At 38.4% G+C, this 16,822-nt stretch overlaps 1 protein-coding gene across 1 annotated transcript in view; it reads right to left on the bottom strand.

The window, feature by feature from the left end:
- The window catches only part of Itgb3bp (integrin subunit beta 3 binding protein), a 58,642-nt gene that overhangs the window by 8,674 nt on the left and 33,146 nt on the right, over positions 1-16,822 (bottom strand). Inside the window, exons 5-7 of the mRNA XM_050136046.1 lie at positions 14,329-14,407; positions 13,507-13,600; positions 12,219-12,279 (exon numbers count right to left, since the gene is read on the bottom strand). Of these exons, the coding sequence (XP_049992003.1) occupies positions 12,219-12,279; positions 13,507-13,600; positions 14,329-14,407 (234 nt within the window). The remainder of the gene's footprint in view (positions 1-12,218; positions 12,280-13,506; positions 13,601-14,328; positions 14,408-16,822) is intronic.

Below are 16,822 nucleotides of genomic sequence, written 5' to 3'. Positions count from 1 at the left end.
CGTACAGAAAACTCACAGTAGGTATCCTGGGACTATATGCAGAAACCCAGCCAGCATACACTTCAGAATTGTGGGGAGGAACCAAATCAGACCTACTTGACGTTAGCAAGGTGGAAACCTGGTTAGAGCCAGAGTGACACACGTACCCAGTCAACTTGGTGTCCCCTAGTGAGTACTGCCAGAACCCTATGTCCCAAGCCTCCTGCAGCTCGTCCTGTGGGCTCGCTGTCCCACTGTGGGAGGTCTAGAGCTGGAGCCTGGAGAGCATTGGAGAGAACGTAGACTCTGAGAATGGTTTCCTGTCACTTCTGCTTCCAGCATGCATTCAACAGGAGTTGGGGTCCAGAGAGAACAATACTCCCTGCCCCCAGTTTCTCAGGAGACCGTGGTGACTCTTCTACAGATATGTGTATCATGCTCGAAGTCACAGTATCCGCCCAAATAGAGAGGACTCTGAGATTATGCCCAGACCCTGGATCTCAGATTGAGGTGGTAACCCTGGGTTAGGAAAGGCAAATGAAGGCACCATAAAGGTGACAGCTGCAGGTGCAGAGAGAACCAGTGTTCTCCCATGCTCAGAGGCTGGGCTGGGCAACCAGGTCTAGTGACCAGACTTTGGCATGCTGAGGCCTTGAGGCTAAGTCTTCTTTTTTCCCTTTTAGGAAAAAAAAAGTATCATCTTCTGTCTTCTTTTTCCAACTCTAGACTTTCTTTTCCCATCTTTTTGGATAGGTTTTCCCAAGGAACATAATAGATTGGTTTCCATGTGCAGGTTCCTTACTGCAGCCTTCTATAGGACAAGGCTGCCGTTTGGATTTCTTCACCTCTCCTCATTGGTCTATTCCTTTCCTCTCTTCTCTCCTTTCTTCCAGCAAGCCAACACTAATCACGGGTTTCCCTCTGCTTTCCCTTCCCTCTCATACGCAATAGCCAACATCTTAGTGCATACGGCACTATCAGTTTTCCTTTACTTCCTAAAATGGTTAGCATTTGGTTGTGATTGTTTTTTATTTCACCATTACTGCATCTTCACAGTGGGATGGTCTACTTTTGATAATGATTGCTTTTGCAAACAGTATTCTACCTTCAGGGGAGTATTAGGGATTAAGCCTAGTGCCTGAACATGTGGATTGGGGGGTCTAACTAGACTTGTTAGACTTGGATTTGAGCAGAAAACCTTACTACAACTCATCACTTTCCTACATTGCAGACACTCAGATCAAAGAACAGGGTAATTTAGAGAGGAGACAAAAAACATCAAAGATTTAACTCCACATGTGCAAGTCTTGATGAAAAAACACAAGAAACATGAAAATCTAAGGCATAAATGATTCTGCCAAAAATCATTTATCCCATAGTAATGTTCTCTAATCAGAGTAAATTATATGAAATCCCAAATAATTTCAGAAGGATGATTATAAGTTATTCAAAAATATCAGAGGACATAAATAAATGCCTGAGTGAATTCTATAAGAACAAAAATAGCTAAAAGAAATAAAGGAGTCTGGGGTTAGGTAGAGGATCAGTCAGTCTAATCCCAGCACCCACACAGAACCCAGGCATGGCGGTGTATGTCTGTATCCCCAGTACCAGAAGGGCAGAGATAGGCAGATCCTGAGAGCTTGCTGCCAGTCTGGGCAATCAATGAATTCCAGACTCAGAAAAAGCCTTAGTTCAAAAAGTAAGATGGAAATGCTGGAGATATGGCCTAGCAGTTAACAGTACTTGTTGTATCGTTTCTAGCGCCTATACAGAGGCTCAAAAACACCTATAACTCCAGTTTCAGTAGATCCAATCCCCTCATCTGGCTTCCATGGTTATGACAGGCAGGTAGGTCAAATACCCATACACATGAAATAAAATAAATATAAGAATAAAAAATAAGATGGAGAATAATAGAGGAAGATACCTGATGTTGACCTCTGGCCTTCAAATAAACATACACAGGCATGTGCACATGTATACATGCACATACAAAAAAAACAAGTCGATACAGGATAAGAAAGTGGAATATATAAAAAAAGACAACAGACAAAAAGCAAGTGAAATACAAGAAGTTCAACGTTCACTATATCAAACAGGAAACTCCATAGAGTAAGTAGAATGGAACTATGGGAGAAAAGACAGCTAGGGACAAAAACAAAGTAGATGAATTGGAATATGCAGATAATGACAAAGATGAATTAATAAGACAGGGTAAACATAATGTTTAACAAATCTACAAGTCATGAGCATGGAGGAAGAAGAAGAATTTCATGTTAAAGGCATAGAAAACATTTTCAACTAAATGTATGCAGAATATTTCTCATATGTAAGGACATATCCAGTCAGGCACAGGAGGAAGTTAAGAAAAAAAGGACAAGAACAGATCTATATCATATTGTAAAACATTAAAGATATAGAATAAAATATATTTTAAGTGATAAGAAATATAAAGTCACATAAAATGCTGATCCATCACAATAATAACAAATTCCTCAAGAGAATATTTAAAAGATAGGATGGAATGATGGTTCCAGGCTCTAAAAAAATCACTAACCTGGAACCCTATACACAGCAAAACTATTTGGTATAATTGAAGAAGAAACACTTTCCATGATAAAGGATAGAGCAAGATAAAGGGACTTGGGACACACAGCTAGGGTCCTTCCAGCCCATGGGATTCAATGGTGTGACACAGACCTTACCAACGTCCAACTTATTGACATTAGGCCAGACACGAGGGCCAATGCTTGACACTAAATACTTGAAGGAATTCTTCAGAATAAAGAAAAAGACAAGCTCATAAATGATGCTAAAGGAAATAATAACTCACAATAGACTAATAGTTTAGCAAGTAAAGACTGCAACAATCTCAAACATTAAAAATAATCAACAAAATGACAGAAATATTCCCAATATCCATATAAATTCCAGGAGCAATGGGTAGGTAATACCTGTAGGGTGAAAAAGGGCTAAGGAAAAAACACCCTGCCCCTGACTAGACCTGAGACCTGGGCCAAGAAAAAAAATACCCTGACACTGACTTGACCCCAGGACCAAGGCTTGAAATCCCACAACCCCTGAGCTTGCCCTAGAGTTAGCTGTAGAATTCCATTAATCCCTGAGCATAGAATCCCACCAATTCCTGAGGTTTCTTGGCACAGAATTCTACCAATCCCTGAGCTCGCCCCAGAATCAGACCACAAAAATCCGCCGATTCTAAGCCACCCTGGAAAGCTTTGCCCCGTACCCCCAAGGAACCCTATATAAGTTCTGTACCCCATTCAGTTTGCTGCTCCTCACCCTAGAGACAGCCACGCTCCTGGATTCTTCCTTCCCAATAAATCACTTGAGTGAGATTTGTTGCGTGGTGTAACACTTTGACAGGACTGAGCCCAGCTGTAACAACTTTCCAATGAGTCAAAGCAGAACAGAGCAGAGCAGAACTGAAACACTTTTGCTGAGTAGAGCTGTACCACTTCTCCAGAGCCAAGGAAGCAGAGCTCCCCTGCTTGAGCAGAGCTGTTACACTTGCATTGGAGAAACCTTTTCCTGGAGCAGGTCTGTAAGCTGTTGTGCTTACGGTGATGTGGTAGTCCCTGGTTCACGACTGCCAGGATACCTTACCATCTGAGCTGCAATGCTTATAATACCTTTTAGTAATATTTCTGAATGTTAATGGTTTCAACGTCCTAATCAAAAGACTATGTATCTTTTAGATAGACACAGACTATCAGGTTGAATTACAAAGCAGCATCCATCTGGTTGTTGCCTCTAGAAACACACTTCACACTTCAGGGACTAATATTTGGGTTCAACAGGTAAAGCACTTGCTGTGCAAATATGAAGACTAGAGTTTGGATCCCTGGTACTCATGGAAATGCCAGGAGGGATGTGGTGGTTCATCTGTAATGCCTGTACACAGAAGACAGAGGCAAGAGATCCCAACAGCGAGTTGACTAGCTAAGTCAGCCAAATGGGCAAGTTCTGGGTTTGAGTGAGACCCTGCCTCAATATATTAGATGGAAAGCAATCGAGGAAGACACCCAACATCAAACCATGGCCTGCACATATATTCATGCGTATGCACGTGGTATGAACACCACACATGAACAAAACGAAACAAGACAAAAACAATTTGGCCACTTTCATCAAAATACAAGTCATCCTGACAAGAAATAGACAAGAAAACATCTAAGTTAACTGACATCATAGATCAGATGGACCTAACAGATGGACCTACAGACATTCAACCATACACCCAGTAATACACATTATTCCAAGCATAACATAGAACTTTCTCTAGATTATATAATATAATACAAAGCAAGTAAAAAAATAGCTGAAATAATTTATTATATGTTACCTGATCACATTGGGATAAAATAGAAATCAACAATGTAAAAACTATGTAGAACCTATACAAATGTATACAGATTGAATAGCACACTACTGAATGATGAATGGATCATTGAAGGAATCAAAAAGGAAATTAAAAAGTCCTAGAATCAGATGAAAATAAAAATACAACATACCAAAAACCTATGAAAATAGTTCAATTAAAGAAGTTTATAAATAATCTAAAAATCTAGATTTCTAACATGACAATGTGCATTAGGGCCTTGGAAAAACAAGAACATGGCAAGCAAACAAAATAATTAAGGTCAGGACAGAAATGAATGAAATGAAAAATAAAAACACAACAATAACTCAGAAGACTCAATAAAACCAAGACTTGGTTCTTTGAAAAGATGAAATTTTGACAAACCCTTAGCAAAACTAACAACAACAAAAGACAATGCTCAAATTAATGAAATAAGAGATGAAAAGGGAGCTATTATAATAAATACTGATGGAGTTCAGAAGGTCAATAGGACATACCTTAAATACTTAGGTCTCACTAAAATGGAAAATCTAAAGATGGATAAATCTCTAGACATGTATGACCTACCAAAATCAAACCAAGAAAAGATATATCATTTAAATAGATTATAGCAAACAATGATATTGAAATAGTAATAAATAATATCCCAAATAAAAAAGTCCAGACACAGATGGATCCCTGCTGAATTCTACCAGACCACTGAAGAAAAGCTGATATTAGGACTTTTCAAACTATTCTATCAGATCAAAAGTGACTAGATGCAATTAAACTTTTTACAAAGCTGGCATCCAGAAAAGGACACACGCAAAATGAATTCCTAGAGCTATCTCCTTGATAAGATATAAAAGTTCTCAAGAAACTATCTGTAGATAATTGAAGAGCACATCAAAAAGAGCATTTGCCATGTTATGAACATAGCTTTGACACCATTTGTGTCATTCAGAAACCATTTGATGTCACTTGAAATAAGATGGTATTTGAACTTACCACCAGACAACTCTGATAAGAGCTAGACCTCAGAAGAAAGCCTCTGGTAGACCACCAGGTAGCTCGGATACAGGCCCTACAATGGCAGGATTGTGCTAGTGAACAGGCTCCAAGCTGTGAGCCCTGAGAGCACAGTTACTGCCCAGTAAAATGATACAACAATTGAAACTATGGAAATGGTCTCTAGGATCACACCTGTGCTTCCTAGACAAGGCTCTCTAGCCTCTGTGTTGATACTCATCATCAAGAGACTTGAGACTGTATGGCCCTGAATTCACTGACTGTTGGAAGAGAAATGACAGCTCATCCACAGAGGTGACAATCCTATAGGTTGTAAGGAAACCTCATAAGGGTTGGGGCAGGGTTCAGTTCTTGTCTTTGCAGGAAAATACTCATCTTCAAAAAGTCAAGAGACTTTGGACATCTAGATGCCTAAAGAAGAAAAGAGAGCTATCCAAAAAGAATCATCAAGCAAAGAGAAATCTGACTTATGATATCCACATCCTCTGCAGGGTAAGATCTCACTGACATGCATATAATAGTAGTCGCCATTTATTAAAAATCAAAGCTGACTTTGGAGTTGGACAGTGGCTATCCTTCTCTAAATCCAAACATGTCAGAGTTTCTGTCTCATATCAGGAGCCATCTGGTATGGGACAGAAGGAAGATAAAATTTAGGGACTACTATTATCAAAACTCTGTTTTCAAAAATTTTTTACTTTTTCCCATTTTTTTTGTCTCTAAGGTACCTTTCATTGAATGTTTGTCTATATGAATAATGTTTAAGTTTTCCACAATGGACAATAAATTTTCCTGCAGTAATCGTTGAAGTCTCCAGGAAGAAGATGGGACCCCATAACAACAATTCCACCTGGTTGATATGAGGTCATTATGCTGATGGCACCACATTAAGATCAGTTTTGGGTTGCAAGCTGCTCAACTAGCTAGCTGACACAGTGCACCTTCTTACAACATTCAACTTCAAATAAGAACTTCAGAAAAATCCAACCGACTACTCAGAGACTATCTGCAATTATACCAGACAGTCGTCTTGAAACTTAACCATTATTATAGTTTTCACAGGATCCCATAGAAATAACACCACTCCATGACAGCTGGAAGTAATTCTAGAAAAGGACATCCCCTCTCCCAACAAAGTTTGTCCTCAGGGCTAGGGACATCTATTAGGGGTTGATTATAACTGGTATAAGGTTAGGGGTAGAAATTAAGTAGGCTCAGTGGTCTCTCTTGAAAAAAAAATAAAGGGGAATGGATGGGATGGGATAATAAGTAGATTAGTGTTCACACTAATAATAATAGTAAATAATAGTGAGATTACTTATGAGCTATTATTTAAAGACAATTTAGATTGGTGTAAATTCTGTATATTGATAAGAATTCAAAGTATATTTATTATATTGAATATGTTCCTATTTCTATTTATAATATTTTTCACCTATGCAAAGTTATTTTGTCATATTGTGTGCATTTTTCTATATCTGCTTAAGATATTTTGTGTATTGATACAATTTTAGGATATATTTATCACATTGCACTATACATTTCTATATATTGCAGTAAGAAGAACAGCGGGCTGCATCCCACTGCCCTGCTAAGTTACACCCGAAATAATCACACAGAAATTAATTAAATTACTGCCTTGGCCCATTATATCTTCTTGGCCAACTCTCACATCTTGATTTAACCCATTTCCATTAATGTGTATTGCCACTTGACTATGGCTTACCAGCATGAGTCTAACCACCGTCTGTCTCGGGCAGGAGAATCATGGCCCGTCTCTGCTTTCTTCCTCCCAGAATTCTGTTCTGTCTTCCCTGCCTACTTAAGTTCTGCCCTATCAACCAGGCCAAGGCAGTTTCTTTAATAACCAATGAAAGCAACACAAATACAGAAGGGCCTCCTATACCAATATATTGTTTACATTTTGAGGTCATTGTCCTCATTTGCTACAATTTTTTAAAGATGTTTAATTTGGGGGCTGGAGAGATGGCTCAGAGGTTAAGAGCATTGCCTGCTCTTCCAAAGGTCCTGAGTTCAATTCCCAGCAACCACATGGTGGCTCATAACCATCTGTAATGAGGTCTGGTGCCCTCTTCTGGCCTGTAGGCATACTCACAGACAGAATATTATATACATAATAAATAAAAATAAATATTTTAAGAAAAAAAGATGTTTAATTTTTAATATAAAGCCTTGTCTTTAAGCTATATAGGTATTAAGAATTACAGTCAATAGTCATCTATGTTTGTCATACTTATAATATAACCTTATACTATATATGTTATATATGTTATACTTATAGACTAACCAAGTTCTTTAGATGCATAGAGATTGTATTCTTCATAAATAGGTAACTTTCAACCACTTCAAAAAACTGTAGAATATGGCATTTAAATAATTTAGCGTTCTGTTGACATGAGACATGATTCCTCCTCGCAGCACTGATCTATTCCTGAGAGAATGTTGGGCACCAAAGACTCTCCACTTGGAGATTGTTGTCTTCTTGGCCAAACTAGCCTTTGGGCAAAGAACTGCCCCTGCCTCAACCACTGACAAAATGCATGGTGTTCACTGAACAAGCAGGATACAAGCAAAAAGGCTGCCAAACCTTGCCACGATAGGGTAGAAGGGTTTTCAAATTTTCCTGGCTCTGAAAATGGTCTGTCAAATATTTGAGGCCTTAGTCAAAGTTGGTTGCCCCAATGTTGCAAATGAGACTTTGGGTGATTGTGCAGGTAGCCAGTTGTCTCTGTCATTTCTTGCACCTTTTAGAAGTTGCTTGATTGTAGTTCCTGTTTACTCAAGTAATATTATTTCCCTTCTCAGGTCTTTTATGGGGTTGAAGACTAGATAGTCATATTTATGGTCCTCTGATGACTTAGCCAAGCCAATCTTAATATAAGACTTAGACTCCTTAGGATAATTATTGAAACATTTACCATATGTTTCTTGTTTATGTTGTTCATGCTGGTTGTAATTCTAATTTTTATGTATGTTTTTGCCTCTTCTTTTCCACGGATAATACTTGATATTTGTTCTTAATTTATGTAGTTTTATATTAGGTGTAGAACTCTTTTATTTAGACAAAAGGTGGAGGTACTCTGGGAACTCCCTCAGTAAACAGCCTTTAAGATACCGGCCCACTTTGGGTGTGGTCTTAACGTACTATAAATGCAGATGAAAAGCATGCATGGGCCTCTTGGCTTCTGGATTTGGTTTCAGTTTCCAGTGCATACAAAGGACTGTGGATTGCTACCCATTCTGTGAGTTTATTCCCAAATAAATAAACCTTTGTGATACTCCATTCCAGGCCATTGTGGAACTCTTTTGTAGACCAGCACCTACACTCTCAAGAACCTTCTGGACCTCCAACAGTGTCATCCTCCTGTCTGCCACAGTTGAAGGACTTCCACATACTCGAGTTTCCAAAGCATCCTCACCAGAGAAGATTTCCCAGTAGAACCCTGCAGCAGCATTTCTGCCCAAATAGCCATTTCCCAGTCTGCAATATGTCTGTTTAATTTTTATATTAGTATGATATTATAAGAAATGTTTGTGTGACTACATGGAGCATATTTGAAAGGCAAATCTTGTGTGGACTCCCAAGTGCTGAAGCCCTCATAGGCTTTCTGCACACTATGAACAAGTTGTCTTTGCTCCAGAGATGCAGGAAAAAGTCTGCATATGGAAATCAATAAATATATCATATCACATAAATAGACTTACGGTCAGAAATCACCTGATCATCTCAACAGATGTGGAAGAAAGGGTGGATAGTTTAACAAAAGTCCATGATAAAATTCCTAAAGAAATTAGGAATAGAAGGAATAAATTACAATATAATAAAGACTATATATGACAAACCTATTGCCAGCATTATACCAAATAGAGAAAAACTCAAAGCATTTCCTCAAGTATGAGGAACAAGACTATTTCTCCATTCTTATGCAATATACTACCTAAAGACTTAGCTGAAGCAATATGACAAGAAAAGGAAATACAAGGATGCAGATATGAAAGGAAGATGACCAAGATTTAGGCAGGCAATAACTTCTTGACTAAGGCAGCCAGGAAGTAATATCAACAATCAACAAAGGGAACCTCATGAAACTAAAAAGCACAGGAAAACAAGTTAACTGAATGAAGAGACAGCATATAAAATGGGAGAAAAGTCTTTTCTAGCTATGCATCTGATATAGGACTCATACTTAGAATACTCAAAAAATTAAACAAGACATCATATAACCTAATCAAATGGTAGGTAATGAAACTAACAAAGTTCTCAAAAAGATGAAAAACCACCTTTAATCCCAGCACTCGGGAGGCAGATCTCTGTGAGTTTGAGGCCAACATCGTCTACAAGAGCTAGTTCCAGGACAGGCTCCAAAGCTACAGAGAAACCCTGTCTCGAAAAACTTAAAAAATACAAATGGCCAATAAAAATCTTCAATGTTATTAGATATCAGATACATGCAAGGTAAGACTATAGTGTTCATCTCATCCCAGTTACAACAGAATCCTAAGAAAACAAATAATAGCAAATTCAGGTGATCATGTGGAGAGAAGAGAACCCATCAACTGCAGGAGTAAACTACCAACCTAGTTTATGTAAACTAGTTCACCCACTTTGCAAACCATTAAGGAATTTCTCAAAAAACTAAAAGTGGACACACATACACACCAGAAAAAATTCAGCCATAAACAAGAACGGAGTTATGTTGTTTTCAGGAAGATGGATGCAACTGGAGATAACTATTGATTCAGTCTTAGAAAAAATATCCCATGATTTTGCTTAATTGTGATTCCCAGATATAGACCTATAACATCATGTACACATGCGTGGCATGAAAGTAGAAGTGAAAATATTTAGGGGAAATAACGGGAAGAATGGAGGAGAAAGTATGTGAGGTGGTTAAGCTCAACACACAATATGTACTTGTGCCAAGATGTCCTTTTAACCCAGGACCATAAATAGACACAGTGAAATCCTAAAATAGAAAGTGTATACACAATAAATATATTGTGAGTCAAACATATATATTTATATGCATATATAAGCATATATGGACCCGCCTTATTAGGGTTTCTATTGCTGCAACAAAACACCATGATCAAAAAGCAAGTTTGGGAGGTTTACTTGGCTTATCCTTCCATACCACAGTCTATCACTGAAGGAAGTCAGAACAGGAAGTCAAGCAAGTCTGGAACCCAGAGGCAGGAGCTGATGCAGAGGCCATGGAGGGAAGCTGCTTACTAACTTGCTTCTCATGCTTGTTCAGCCTGCTTTCTTATAGAATCCAGGGCTACCAGCCCTGGAATTGCCCCACCCCCACTGATCACTAATTGAGAAAATGCCTTACAGCTGGATCTCATGGAGGCATTTCCTCAACTGAGGCTCCTTCCTCTCTGATGACTCTAGCTTGTGTCAAGTTGACACATACAACCACTTAGTACAGGATCATACACATTTTTTTTTATAGTTTGGGTACATAACTGAAATCATATTGCATATGATCATTAAAATCTTCTAAAGGAAGACTTTAAATGGCTGTAGGAAATTGTTTTCTATGAATATAATTTACTTAGCTTAATGCTACACTTGAAGATGTTGCATAAAATTTCCTTCATGAAAATTTCATGAGTGCTTGAATCTACAAAAGGTAATGTGTAGGAATGCTCACAGCATTCTTCAATAGTTTTCAGGGAAGGAATAAAAAGGAACAAAGTCGGGTTACTTGCAAGAAAATGGATGGAACTGAAGCTATCTTGTGAAGTGAAGTAAGCCTGACCAGAAAGATAGTTATCATCACGTGCTCTCTCATCTGCAGAGTCCAGGGAACAAATAAGGAAGGTGACAAGAAAGCAGAAGGGACGCTATTAGGAACACTAGATGCCCTCTTCTGCAGCCAGCACAAGAACACAGGCACACACCCATGCACGTCCTCAGACAGGGAAGGGTATGGTATGGGTGGGTAAGAGAGGGCAATACACGTGAAGAAGATAAAAACTTTATGTACGCATGGGATTATCACAATAAAACCCCATATTTTGTACAATATATAAATGCTAAAAAAAAACCCTCTTAGATAAAAGGGTAATCCTCCCCCCATCAAATGCTGGCTTTCAAATTGGTCTCAAAAGGTTTAGAACTTACTTATATATGGTGTGTCTCACCCATGGAAACTAAAAACCTGCTAAGTTAGTTTCCAGTGTTAAATGCTCATGAGTATAAGTTCTTAGTAGATCAAATGCCAAAGGATCACTAATGACCTCTAAGTTTCCAGAATTCGAATTACTTTTAATGCTTTAAAAATATTCTGCCACTAAAAATTTAAAGATTATTAAAATTCTAAAAAGAAATTACAATTAAAAGACAAAACTGTATTTCAAGATCCAGTCATCAGAAAAGTAAATTTCACCAGGTGTGGTCTTCTTGTTAATGTATTACAAACATTTTTAAATAAAATAAATGGATTTAAAAAATATGAGCCCTCTTTTGGTCTTCGTGTGTGCATGCACACATACTTAGGTTTTAGTTTGTGAACTGATTGAAATGAAAGCATTTCTCTTTTTTAAAAAGATTTACTTTATTTTATCTTATGTGTATGAGTGTTTTTGTCTACATGTATTCTGAGCACCATATGTGTTTCTGGTGCCTATAGAGGTCAGAGGACGGCACCGGATCCCTGGGACCTGGAGTTACGGATGGCTGCACAGCACCACGTGGGTTGTTGGAAACCGAAACCGTGTCCTCTGCAGTTGTGATAAGAGCTTTCAACTGATGAACCACACTCTAGCCCCATGAAAACATTTCCTTACATAATAAACTAAAGTACAATCTTACCTTTGGGGGGGAATTCTTGAATTCTTCTTATCAAACAGCTTTTGTTCTGCTGCTTTTGTCACTATATTAAAAAAAAAAAACACCAGATTAAGAAGTAACATAAGGGGCTGTAGAGATGGCTTGGTGGTTAGCTTGCTGAGCCAGTATAAGAAATAGAATTTGTGTCTCTGCACCCATCTAACAAGCTGGGAATCTTGTGCATGACTATAGTCCTAGATCTGAATAGGGCGGGGACAGGAAGATGCCCGAGACTTGCTGGTTTCCAGCCAAATGAGAAAACAGAAGTCCCAGACTAAAGGAGAAACCCTGATCCACAGGAACAGGCAGGTCTGCAGAGCACGGGCACACACACGTGAACATAAGCTCTTTAACACAAACACAAAGACATGCAATCTTTTTTTTTTTTTAAAGAATTGACATAAAATATTTGGGTGTGGCCGGGTGGTAGTGGTGCACTCCTTTAATCCCAGCACTCGGGAGGCAGAGACAGGTGGCTCTCTGGGAGTTTGAGGCCAGCCTGGTCTACAAGAGCTAGTTCCGGGACTGGCACCAAAGCTACAGAGAAACCCAGTCTTGAAACTTGAAACCTTGAAACCATAAAATATTTGGGTGTGGTTGGCACACACCTGTAATCCCAGCATTCAAGAAACTGGAAAAAAAAAAAAAAAAGAGGACTGCTGTGACTTCAAGGACAGCCTAGGCTATGTGATGATTTCCAGGACAACCTGGGCTAAGAACAAACAAATATGGAATATGAATGAATAATTCCTCATTATTTGGAAGATCATGCAAAATGACACATACTATAGCTATCAAGCACAACTCTGTCCTCTTTCTTACTTTGAAAGTGAGCGCACTAGAAAGGAAGTCTGCTTGCAGTTTCCAGTGAGCAATCTTTTCTTCTGCATCCAAGAGGAAGCCATAAAACAGCAAATCCTCTAAAAGACACATGCCTCCTTTTCTAATGAAGGGAACAGTACTTCTACCTGGGCAGCTCTGAATAACTGTGATCTAGCAGACTGAAACGTGAGAAACATTAGGAGGTTTATCTCTAAAATTACTAACGTTTGAAATACAGGGGCTGGAGAGACGGCTCAGTGGTTAAGAGCACTGGCTGCTCTTCCAGAGGTCCTAAGTTCAATTCCCAGCACTCACATGGTGGCTCACAATCGTCTATAATGGAATCGGATGCCCTCTCGGGTATGCAGACAGACATGCAGACAAAACACTCATATACATAAAATACATAAATTAAAAAAAACTTTAAAAATACATTAATCTTTCTTACTTAGTGTTATAGTTTTCTCTACTTCATTTTTTAAGGAACATGGGACCAGGGAAACACCAATGAGATCTTCAAGTCTTCTGTTGTTCTTCAAAGCCTAAAAGAAAACTATTTTTAGTGTGTTGAGTAAATTCTCTACAACTAAGAGGTTATTTATAAACAAAATACAATACACTGCAGTCTTCATTTAAAAAAAATCTTAAATTAGAAAATTTGATCTTTCCTGGTAAGTCAAGTGTAACAAGCCCTATAGAGGCCGTAAGGTTTGAGACAGAATTTCTCTACATAGTCTTAGCTGACCTGAAACTTAATATATAGACCAGGCTGGCCTTGAACTCTAGAGATCTGCCAGCCTCTGCCTCCTGAGTGCTGGCATTAAGGAAATATATCACTATGCTCAATTAAGAGCAGGTTTTTTTAAAAAAAAGGATCATTATTAAGAGACTTAATTTAAACATGCCAGGTGTGGTGGCACATGCCTTTAATTCTAGCACTTGCGAGGCAGAAGTAGGTGAATCTGTGAGTCCAGCCTGGTCTACATAGTTGAGTTCTAGGACAGCCAGAGCTACATAGTGAGACCCTATCTCAAACAAATGAAAATCCCAAAAACCTTAAACATATACACAAAATTACTTTTAAATGTGAAAATGCCAGTTATTACTAAAATATTACAGTTAATCATTATGTACTATAACCAGGGAAGATTCCCATGAGAAATAAATTATATACTCTGCAAACTTGTGACTAGACATACAAGGCTTCTTTTTTATCCTTTTCAAAACGGACAGCAGAGGTCTGAAAATTACATGTGAGAAAAGTGCAAACCTGTATACTACTTAAATTCTTCATTATCTCCATGATGTTTTCTGCTGATCTCTCAATTTTGGATAGCAACACTATGAATCTAGGAAGGAACAGACAAGCATAGTTACTAAGAATAAGCAGGGATGTGTCAGGTCCCAGGGTTGTAATTCTATTCCTAGAGACACACGCTGTTCTCTAGCCCTTTCTTCATGTGTCAAAGAGCTAACATATGGAAATGTTCTCCCCTTGTTTTGATATTCCTTTATAAGCACAACACACATTATTAATCACCCTCTCAGCGCCTACTCGCCCAGCTTCCATTCTCACCCATCGGTGCGAGGGGAGACATAGCTGCCTCTTTCCTTTCCATACATCCTTTTTGAGTTAATATTCCATTGTTCACTTACCATGGGTGAGACTGCAGGGCAGTGCTATCTAGGAACTTAAAATAATAGCTTGCAGAGTTCAGCGTGAAAAAGATACAAAAGCAATCTCTTAAATTTGAACTAACAGGGGAAACCTACTTCCTTGTGATCATGTTACTCATTAGTAGGTTGGAATTTTTCCTCCTTAGGATTTAAACTTTATTTTTTGTAAGTCTGAATCACCAGTTTCAACCTGTTCGTTGTGACCCCTTTGGGAGTCGCATATCAGACATCCTTCATATCAGATATTTACATTACAATTCATAACTAGCAAAATTACAGTTATGAAGCAGCAATGAAATAAATTTATGGTTGGGGTCAGCACAGCATGCAGAAGTGTCTGAAAGCAGCATTAGGAAGGTCGAGAACCACAGGTTTTAAATGATGCTTTCTTTACTTAACATAACAAGCTTTTGGGGGAGGGGAGGGTTTTTTCTTATTTTTTTCTCTTTCTTTCTTTCTTTCTTTCTTTCTTTCTTTCTTTCTTTCTTTCTTTCTTTCTTTCTCCTTTTCTTTCTTTCTTTTTTGAGAAAGAATGCCAAAGTGTAACTCTGGTTGACTTGGAAACGGCTATGTAGCCTAGCTGTTATCATATATGTAGCAATTCTCTTGCTTCTGCTTCTAGAATGCTGGAATTATGGGCATGGACCACTACAACTGCTTAACTTCTGAGGCATGCACACACCAAAAATGGATAATTTTAAGGGCTGAAACAATATTCTATCAAATAAACAAGCCAAAGATGACTTAATCATTGTTGCGGTTTCAGGCTGTATTCTAATTTTAAGATCTTATCATCTAAGAATACACATCCAGAAGCGTAACAGAAACGTAAGTCACACATATACTTTTCAAGTAGCTGCATTAAATGAATAGAAAGAAATAGTTAAAATTTAATAACATTATTTAGCTCAAGATATTCAAAGAATTATTATTTAAACATAAAATAATATAAAAATTCCTGAGATATCTTTGTAGTTTTCAAGTCTGATGTATATTTATATTGAAACATCTCATTCAGACTAGCCACACTTCACATGAATTTTAGCTACATGACTGAATCACCCTTAGGACAAGGAAGAAAAAATTAAAGACTTCCTAGAATTCAATAAAAATGAATGCACAACATACCCAAACTTATGGGACACCATGAAAGCAGTGCTAAGAGGAAAGTTCATAGCACTAGTGCCTACATAAAAAAAGAGAAATCTCACACTAGCGACTTAATGGCACACTTGAAAGCTCTAAAACAAAAAGAAGCAGACTTACCCATGAGGAGTAAATGACAGGAAATAATCAAATTGAGGGTAAAAGGAATAAAATAGAAACAAGGAAAACAATACAAAGCATCAATGAAATAAAGAGCTGGTTCTTAAAGAAAATCAACAAGATAGACAAATCCTTATCCAAACTTGATGGAGGAAGGTCATTGAGCAATAAAGAAACTGCTTGGCTGGCCCTGATAGGTTAAAGCATAGGTGGGAAAAGTAAACAGAATTGAATTCTGGGAGGAAGAGGAAGTGAGGTCAGACTCTGCTCTGCTCCCTGAGAGACCCGACAGCTCTGCTCTCTGGAGCAGAGACACCATGCTCAGCTCTCCCGGGGAGATGCAACAACAGCTCTGCTCTCTGGAGCAGAGACACCAGGCTCCGCTCTCCCAGGCAGCTCCGACCCAGGATGGACGCAGGCTAGAATCTTCCCGGTAAGCACACCTTGGGGTGCTTACATTATTAGAAACGGGCTAGTCCAAGTGCGAGAATTAGCCCATAAGGGCTAGAGTTCATGGGCCAAGCAGTGTTTAAATGAATACAGTTTGTGTGTTGTTATTTTGGGCATAAGCTAGCCGGCGGCCGGGGTTCTGGGGACGTAGCACCGCCACTCCTATTTCAACACAAACTAACCAAAAGGCAGAGAGAGATCATCTAAATTAACAAAATCAGAAATGAAAAGGGGACATAACAACAGACACTGAGGAAATCTAAAGAATCATTAGGTCATCCTTTGAAAACTTGTATTCCACAAAATTGGAAAATCTAAAAAGAATGGATAGTTTTCTGGATAGATGGACATACCAAAATTAAATCAAGACC

This window comes from Alexandromys fortis, unplaced genomic scaffold (genome assembly GCF_014885135.2).
Source record: "Alexandromys fortis isolate MF-2015 unplaced genomic scaffold, M_Fortis_MF-2015_v1.1 scaffold_13, whole genome shotgun sequence".
In the NCBI taxonomy this organism is placed as follows: domain Eukaryota; kingdom Metazoa; phylum Chordata; class Mammalia; order Rodentia; family Cricetidae; genus Alexandromys; species Alexandromys fortis.
The sequence above is the reverse complement of the archived record's forward strand: the minus strand, read 5'-3'. Positions and strand labels throughout refer to the sequence as shown.